The sequence below is a fragment of the Petaurus breviceps genome, unplaced genomic scaffold (genome assembly GCF_028583685.1).
Source record: "Petaurus breviceps papuanus isolate PSGF00001 unplaced genomic scaffold, PetGlider_PUasm1.0 64, whole genome shotgun sequence".
Classification (NCBI taxonomy): domain Eukaryota; kingdom Metazoa; phylum Chordata; class Mammalia; order Diprotodontia; family Petauridae; genus Petaurus; species Petaurus breviceps.
Window position 1 is genome coordinate 1,612,300 of NW_027186428.1, and position 9,780 is coordinate 1,622,079.

General features: G+C 35.7%; 1 protein-coding gene across 1 annotated transcript in view; it reads right to left on the minus strand.

Annotated features, from left to right (window-relative positions):
* Positions 1–9,780, minus strand: part of CDC42BPB (CDC42 binding protein kinase beta) — a 167,313-nt gene that overhangs the window by 36,694 nt on the left and 120,839 nt on the right. The window contains exons 24-28 of the mRNA XM_069103758.1: positions 8,930–9,035; positions 8,270–8,406; positions 6,891–7,030; positions 4,491–4,572; positions 2,647–2,863 (exon numbers count right to left, since the gene is read on the minus strand). Coding sequence (XP_068959859.1) covers positions 2,647–2,863; positions 4,491–4,572; positions 6,891–7,030; positions 8,270–8,406; positions 8,930–9,035 — 682 coding nt within the window. The remainder of the gene's footprint in view (positions 1–2,646; positions 2,864–4,490; positions 4,573–6,890; positions 7,031–8,269; positions 8,407–8,929; positions 9,036–9,780) is intronic.

Sequence of the window (9,780 nt, forward strand, 5' to 3'; positions counted from 1 at the left end):
AGTAGTTTATTACAATAAGTCCTATATTCTAGCAACATTTACAGTCAAATTCCTTATAGAACGTATAATCTTAAGAGCTAAAGGGGACCTTAAAAATCATCTAATCTTCTAACCATATAGGTAAATCACTTTATGTAATACAGACCAATGGTCACCTAGAATTTGATTAAACATGTCCATTGACAAGAAACCCATTATGTAATGATTCAATCTGTTTCACATTTGGGACAGTGTATCTTCATAAATTTTTTCTTATACTGAAGTGCAATCTGCCTCCTTGTAACTTTCATCCACTTCTCTAAGTTCTGCTCTTTGAAGCCAAGCAGAATGAACCTAATCCCTCTTTAAATAATAGCTCTACATATCTGAAGACAACTAAGTTGACCCTCATCCCAAAGAAATGCTTCTTTTCTAGACTACATATCTCCAGTTCAGTCAACCATTTCTCACATGACAGTTCAATTATAATCTCACCATGGTTTGTCATTTCCTAAGCATACTGACAACGTCCCTATCAAAATAAAATACCTATAAATGAACATAAAGTGCCAGATGTGGTCTTACCAGGGCAGAGGACAGTGGGTTATCATTTTCTTTGCAGATAAATACTGCTTTAGATATTTTGGCAACCTTATTGTTTTCTCATGCTGTGCTTACAGTTCACCAAAACATCCAGGTCTTTTCTTTCTCATATAGCCTGCCATATAGCTATAATGTAATTTATTAAGTTTGAACTTGTTAGAATTGGTCCATTATGTTAAAACTGCTTAAATCTTTTTGGAATAGTCTGTCATAAATTGTGTTAAGTATCTTCTCTCATATTACTTATGAACTTGATGCCACTTCAGATTGATAACCAAGGCACTGATAAACATTTTGAAGAGAACTGCAACATCAGAAGCCTCTTTCCAGGGTAACATCAATTCAATAATCAACACATTTAGTTAAGTATAATAGTATTATCCAGCCACATTTTTCTACTTTGGTCCACAATAATGTTTTTGGAGACAAAATGCCTAGCTGAAATCTCCAAATACTATGTCTACAGTTCAAGTCCTGTTAAGCTTGGGAGAATAATTTTCCTAGGTCATTACACCTTACAGCCATCAATTGAGGGAAAAAATCATTGTGGAAAAGGGGCCTGCCTTCCTCACCACCACCACCAACTCCTAACCAACTACCACCAATATGCAGATAAGCTCAAGAGCTATGGGAATGGCTGAACCTCTCAGATCACAAGTTCTGTTTTCAGTCCAGCTCTAAGAGCCATTATCTGGGGAAATAATTCTTGTGCAGAAAGGGTCACCATCCCCACCAACTTTGTGATCAAGATGCCAGGTAAGTCAGGCAAGTCAAACCACTACTCACTACTACCATCACCACCATCATCACCACAGTGACTACTATCTCCCTCAATGGAGAGGAAGATTATTCTCCCCTCTCCTCTCCATATCACAGCCTAGTGGAGACAACACAGGGCCCTGAATCTATAAACCTGGGTAATAGCAATGCTTCTAGAACACTGTTGGTAGCTATCATCCTAGAAAGCAACCCTTGTGGAGATGCAGCATGTAGGTGCTACATTCACAGCTAATGAAGACACAGAAAAGAAAATTTCTTGCCACTGAAGTCCTAGGCACTGTCAAAGGATTCTCCATCAGAAACTGACATGATTTCATCAGTAGAAATGACATTAAAGAAGAACTGCCATCTGTTTTGCTTCTGTATACTAAGGACCACGGGACATTTCTATTTAAGTTATAGCTGAAACCTTCCATATGTGTTGTTTCCCCTTTTAGAACATGAGCTCCTAAAGAGCAGGAATTGTATTTGTATCCAAATAGCATCTAGCATAGTAAAATCACTTAATATGTTTTTATCATTTATTCATTCACTCACCTCTCTGGGATTCTTTCCTTGTGTGTAAAATGTCTGCATTGAACTATATTATAAAAATGACATTTACATAGCACTTTATATATGTTTTCTTGTTTAAGCCTCAAAACAATCCTGTAAAGTAGTTATGAGGCAGAATGGTGCAATGGATTTATAAGAAGAGGCTCTGGGTAAAAATCCTAGGTCTTTAAGTTACTGTAAGTTACTGTGCGACCCTGAAAAAATAATGCCCTTAGGCTTCAGTTTCTTCATTTGGAAAATGTAAAGATGAGACAAGATGTCACCTAAGATCTCTTCGAATCCTGATCTATGTAGGTAAATACAGATAGAGACTACTAATCCCATTTTACAAATAAGAAAAATGACGTCTAGGGAGGTTACATGACTTGTTCATGGTCCCATAGCTAGTAAGTGTCAGAGGCAGGATTCGAATACAGGGACTCAGTATCCTATACATGATGTCATGCTGTTCTTTCCAGAAATCCCATAATGCATACATCAATAAAAATTTGGCACTCAAATATTTATCAATCTAGAAAAGATATGAGAATGGCATTTAAATCAGTCTAGCAAATATATGAGAAGGTTTGAGCAATGAAGTTTTAACCTTAAATGACTTTAACTTGTAAGCATGCAGTTTTTGTATTTGTGGAAGAAATATTTTAAGTATATGAGCACTGTTTAGAACATCTGCTTTTCTCAGGATAGGGAGAATGCACTTATTTAAACTGCAGCTTCCAAGGTACATACCTACTATTGCAGCTGTTAACATGGTTTTAATAAGAGGCAGTGTGCTGTCATAGGCTTCCTGTGGAATATGTACAACTTGATTTTTAAGTCTGTTTTTATGCAGAATAGACTGTAGTCCTTCTAGGATCCCAACCCATTTCCTCTTCTCATTTTCATTCTCTGTTAGAATTAGCAGTGAACTGGTCTTAGCAGGTGTGCCTAAGAGAGAAGCTGTCACCTTAATAATATAAAATAAACAAAACACAAACATAAGACAAACAAAATAGACAAAGTACACATAGCTATACCCCAATAATACAAAGCAATTTAACTATTTAGAGAAATAAATATAGTACATATATTTAGAAGCAGAAAATTTAGTTCTTTTCAGGGTTGCTTTCTGAAGAATGTGATAGTCTAATCTTGGGGTTAAAATTTTTTTTCAATTCAGTTTTCTCTCCTCTAATTGCCAAGCAGCTTTAGGTCACATGCTGAACTTTTAAAGCTTCTTTATTCCACAAGCTTTCTTGCTCAGTTCTATTAAATACTAAATGGGAAACACAGTAATAAAAAGGATTGTATGTAGTCCTGTTAGTTTATAACATGTAAATTTCTAGTTAGTTTAGTTCTTCCCAAAACCATAACTTCCTAAAGGTATATTTTGGAAATGTTTACTTGGGTTATTAATTAAAATAGTAATTAGTAGTAATTAAAGCAATATCTGGGGGGAATAATTTCTCAAATATAACCATTTAATTTTAATACAAATTACATTAGAAATGCTATGAGTTCTTCCCTAAGTCCTCATTAATGAAGCCTGGAAAACTATTTGCTGTAACTTTTTACTCATGTACAATTGCAATTCTCCCTCTATTGTATACACTAGGAGATCTCTGAATAGAGAAATATTATTTTGTCCAAATATTGCTGAAAGGCTTGTTAGTTTCCTGTTCAAAACAGCATTTCACTGTGATGTTTCTCAGTGTTATATTAAAAAAAAAGGCATGACACCAAAGAAAAAGCTAAATGTGGAATGTGTGACTTCATTTAATATTTCTGCTCTAACGTAAAGATTATTGTAAACATAAAAAAAAAAAGAAACTGAAGCTACATATTGTCATATAACATGCTCCCTTATAAATAACATCACAGTTTTTCTTTTAGAGTTAAATACACTGCTAAACCAAGTTGTTGTTTTTTTTAAAGCAATCGGGGTTAAGTAACTTGCTCAAGGTTACACGGCCAGTTGTTTCTGGGTGTGGTGCTAAGTATCTGAGCCCGGATTTGATCCCCAGGTCATCCCGACACTGGAGCTGGTGCTCTTACTCACTGAGCCACCTGGCTGCCCCTCAAACCAAGTTTTTAAAAAGTAGTATAGCAGAAATGCAGACAAAGGAGAAAAGAAGTTTTAGGTACACTAAGAAAAGGAGCAGAACCAATAAAGAGAAAAAGAAGAGGGATGTTTCAGATGAAAGGAGACAGAGAGAAGGGCTCACACCAAAAGTGGTACTCCTGTGTGAAGAGAGAATGATGATGCTGCCAGGTGGCAAGGACGCTGAAAAATGGGAAGAACACACTGAAGGAATGTGGAATAAGACAGGAACATATAAAAGATTAGATTACTTTTGTCCCTATATCACATCACTATTAGCAATAAAAGGCTTAAATAGCTAAAACATAAATGAAACAAGTCATCAAATTTCTAAATCTGAAATTTCAGATATATGTTGAAACATCTTTGGGATACAGTTCTGGAAAATCTTAAAAATTTATATTTAACTCTAAATAATGATCATTTTTAAAACTATGAAAGCACAAGCTTTAAAAGGCTCTCTTAAATACAGAAGAAATAAGAAAAACCATACCCTAAATATACAAGGAATATCTCGGCGGGTAGCATGTATAACATCCGATGCTAAGACACAGCTCACAGAAAACTCTTCATCTCTGGTAAGAAACAAAACAATCGGACAATAAAACTTGGCAGGGAAAATGGAGGGAAACTGTTTTCGTATAACTTTTATTTTCCTTTACATTTCTAGCTGTAAATGATTTGTTCATTTTATGAATATGTTTTCTAAAAAACAAAATGTATCTTTTATTTCCTTCCTTTTTTTTTTTTTATCTAGACCTATGATTTCACTGCATAACAGAACTTTTGGTAAGGAAACTCCCTATACCAATGCAGACCAGCAAGTACAACCCCATTTACAGTATTAGAGTCAGGACTCTTGAATTTTTTGGTTTTGGGGCCTCTTTAACACTTAAAAATTTATGAGGATCCTACCATGAAGAGTTTTTGTTTATGTGAATTATATCTATTAATATTTACTACATTTAAAAGTAAACATCTTAGTAATATTATGAAAACAGTTTTGATCTTGCAGATGCTGCTCTCAAAGTGTCTCAGGAACCCTGGACCATGCTTTGAAAACTGATGTATTAGAGAGTTGCCTGGATCACTGAGAGGTTAAGGAGCATGGTCACACAGCCTATTAGAGGGAGGACTTCATTGAACTTAGGTTGTTCTAACTCCAAGGCAAACTCTTCACACATTAAAACTCTGCAATGTCCCTCTCTGTCCTGGAAGATGAAAAACAGGTAAAGGGAGTGAATGAGACGAAAAAAATTACCAGTTTCTATCATAAGAATAAATGAAATGGTTCTGTATTAACTACATATGAAAGGTCAGAAAGGAACTTGAAATTGGGGAGGGGAGGGATGGTGACAGGGAGAATCACTTTTAGGTGGAGAAGAAAGGAAACTGACCTTTGGAAGGAAAAGGAAAGTGACCACAAGGAAAAGACCTTGTGGAAGAAATGACAACTGAGCTGGGCCATCAAGGCTGGAGTGGATTTCAACAGGTAGTGGGTGACATGTAGGGAACTTCCTATAATAGTATGCTTTATACTATTTCATAACCATAATACTTAAAACATCATTTAGACTACACTTGGCTGAAATCAGGCCACCATTTTAAAAGTGGCCATAGGACCAATTTCCATTTAATTATGGAATAAATTGCATCTAAAAGCTATACAGTAAATACTAAATACTGCTTTGAAAACAGGTAAATTCTTTTCTATTTATGACAAACTGATTTTAGGAAAGGGGCACATATCCGAATTTTTATATGCCAAATTATCTTCACACATAAAGTATGATTAAAATGCTACTATTGGTGAGCAGGGACAAACATTTCACAACTGGTTCACTGGGTTACACAATGCTCAACATATGCAAATTCAAATTTACATTAAATGCTTACAAAGGCATATATTAAAATTTCCTAATAAACTTATATAGGGGAAAACGTTACCATAATGTAGAAAGCATTTTACCCACTGTAGGGAGAGATCTAGAAGAACTGAATCAAAGCTAGCTAGAAAGGTTTAAATTCCAAGCAGGCTTGAATAATGTGAAACAAGTGATGAATCTGATAACAATGGACTAGATTACTTATCCCCGATCTTATTCTGCTCTCTTTTTCATCCATCCATTTTTTTGGTTATGCTATCTACCATGCTCACAACACTTCTATCTTTGTCCACTGATATTCTCTAGCCTCCAAGGTTGAGATCAGATACTTTCACCACATGAAGCCTTTTCTGATACACCCAGCTAACAGCAGGGAGACAGGGTTTCCTTCCTGAACCTCACAGACCCCACCCTTTAATATCTCCCATATATTTAATCATATTTGAATATATTTTTATTATACCATTGATACATATGGCTTATAATGCAATGACACTCTAAGCTCCTTAAGATCAGGAGCGGAATTCCTCTCTGAATGCCAAACCCACAATTTCTTAATGCTTGTTAAGGTAGATACTAAGTTTCCTCTCTGTGCTTAACTCCAGGAAAACTGAAAAATACTAGGCCAGAGCAAGATAATGGATATTTTTGGGTCAGATTCTACATTTCCTGGGACTAACTTTTAAGTACACAACTGGCTTTTACAACTTTTCTACTTTACAAGAAAGGTAACTAGACTCAAATGTTCTATATGCAGACATAAATATTTTTTGGACATTTCTTGTTTTGAGACAGTTAAGTACTTTTACCTTAAATGTCTACTTGTCCAATTTTTCAAAGCAGAAAAATTAACATTTTATGTGTTAGCTAAATTTAACTGCCTTCTAGAATACAATGATCAAGGTATAACTGAGGCCACAGTAGCAATGACATAAAAATAACACACTCTCACGAATAAAAATGAAAACAAAATTAATAAACCAAGTCAACATTTGTCACAAACTAACCTGAGATCTAAGACCTGACTTGCAACAACACCAGGCTGGGTGGATTTTCCTTCAGGCAAATCATATAAGAAGAGTTTACAGTCACAGACAATTGCATATGCTCTCTGCCATCCTTTCTTCACCCCTGTAGGCTTTGGAATCTGCAAAGAAATACATTTTACTAATTTTTTAGAAAGATATTTTAAAACTGAAATTAGTTTAAAGTTAATCAGAAAATATAATACACCTGAATTCTCACATCTAAACATGGAGTTAGTGAACTATGCATTGTGAATAACTAGGAAAAATTATGATATTCTATTCCTTATCCCATGTAGTCTAGCTACAGATACTAGGGCTACCTCTTTCTATGATTTTTTCTTCCATAACTTTGTGATGAGAAGTGCTGGCCTAGAGGCGGTCAATTCAGGTTTGAGAAAATATATCCTAATTACCTCACCAACATATCAGGGTTGTTGTCTGTTGTTTGTTCTTTGTTCTTGAAGACTATGACATCAGCAAAGTGATGCCATGACTTGCAAGTGAATTGGATTTAAGTGAGGGAGGGCTGTGCAAAATCTCCAGCCTCATTTTCTCCTCTGGAGCCATTTGGGTCCAATGGCAAAACATAGATCAGGATGATGGGAGATGGCCCCCATTAGGGAAGTGCCATGCAAAAATGGATAAATTAAATGTAAATCTCAAATGTATTTAGTTTCTTATCTCATTTTATTATTTATTAAAGAAATTCAGAACCAATTTGACTATAAATAACTGTAACCATTTTCCATTAAAGCTCTAGTCTAATGTCTCATTTTGACACTGAGATAACCTGGATCCTAAAAGATACTGTAGGGGAACAAAAACTCTGATGAGCTCTACTAAGCTGGAAAGACTACAAATATGGGCCTGGTAACAGACTATATGACTGGTATTTAAGAATGACAGTCTGGTAAACTGATGAGAAGGCTGGGTACCATGTAAATTTTTTTTGGCCACAGAAAAATTGACTGTCAATGAAGTCAAAATGACTGTCTATGAAGATTTGGAAGCACTGGAATTTCCAGTGGTAGTAACAGTATCCACATTGTAAAGTCAAAATATTCTCAAATACATTTTTGCAGATTAGATAGACTAATGATAGTTCACATTTATATAATCCTTTGTAGATACAAAGTGCTAAATGTATAATATGTTATCTTATTTAATCTTTACAACAACCCTGAAACAGATAATGTATTATCTTTCTTTTAAAGATGAGGATTCTAAGTCTCCCAAAGGCTTAGTGACATAATCAAGATCAGAAAGCTGTTAGGTGGAAGAACTTAGATTAAAACCCAAAGCCATGATACTTCTGGAGCCCGGGGCTTTTCTTGTCCTCACTGCTGCCCCAGCCTTACCTTGACATAGCCTTTGTAAGCAGTGCCAATCCCTCTCTGCACGTCTACTCCCAGAGGCCTCTTCGACTGCTCAGGAGGAATCGGACAGACCTGAGGAGCACTGTCTTTGCAGGAAACATGGCATGAGAAGGAGCACACTGGAAAGGCGAAAGGCGTCAATGACATTCTGAAAGACTGACGTCACTATGCAGACGTATGTGGAAGACAATTCAAAGACAAATGGCCAGCACTAGGAAAGGGCAGCAACATTTCACATTCACTAGAAGATGCTGTACATGAAAGCTCAGGAGTGTCTCTGCTAAGATCTCTGTGACCACACTTTCTCACCTGTGCTTACAATGATAATACTCAGCTGTTGGGTGCCCCAAGTTACTGCCAATACATGCATTTAAAGCACAGGTCATGTCTATACTCCTCCGAACACTCGGGTACATAGCAACAAAGGGACAAAAGGTGGCACCAAGTAGAAAGTAGACAGCAAATGTTACAACGATGGTATCTATGCTGGGAGTTTGGAGAGTCTCTTCCTGAAACACAGGTTGGCCTGGTTGACTTTAAAAATTCTTACAGTAATTACTTTCCACTGAGTTGACTAAAGCTTCAAGTACAGAAATTTCAATAATATAATCTCAAAAAACAATTTATATTTGAATTACTCACCCTCACAAGCATAGCCTTGTCGAATTAATCCAACCATAAGGGAAGTGCAGTGGCTACACTGTGTAGGACTTGAAAAGGATTTGACACTGAACTGGTGAGCTTTAGGCTGAAGGAGAAATATATAAAAGTGAAAAAAAAATTAAAATAAAAAGAGACTGATCAGTTTTCTAACAAAGCTAAAACTTAAGACATTACCGACACAAACCAGGCAGAGACCAAGATAAGGTCAAAATAGGTACATGATTTAGATATAAAGGGTGATAACATAAGCAAATTAGGGGAGCATAGGAAAAAAACTGTCTCTCAGATCTGTGGATAAGAATTTATGACCAAACAAAAGAGAGGATCATGGGAAGTAAAACAGATAATTTTGATAACATTATATATTAAAAAGGGTCTGTACAAACAAAACATGTACAGTCAAAATTCAGGAAACAGCAAGTTTCTCTCATAAGGCCTCATTTCTCATATATACAGGAAACTGAGCTAAATTTAGAAAACTAAGAGTCATTCCTCAACTGATAAATGGTCAAAGGATATGAATAAGAAATTTTCAGAAGAAATCAAAGCTATCTATCTATAGGTATAGGAAGAAGTACACTAAATCACTACAGTAAATGACAGAAATGAAATTAAACAACTCTTAGGTTACCACCTCACACCTATCAGATTGGCTAATGTGACAGAAAATGAAAATGACAAATGCTAGAGGGGATGTAAAAAAAACAGGGATACTAATGCATTGTTGGTGGAGTTATATACTGAGTCAACCATTCTGGAGAACAATTTGGAACTATGCCCAAGGGCTATAAAACAGTACATAGCTTTTGACCCAGCAATACCACTATACT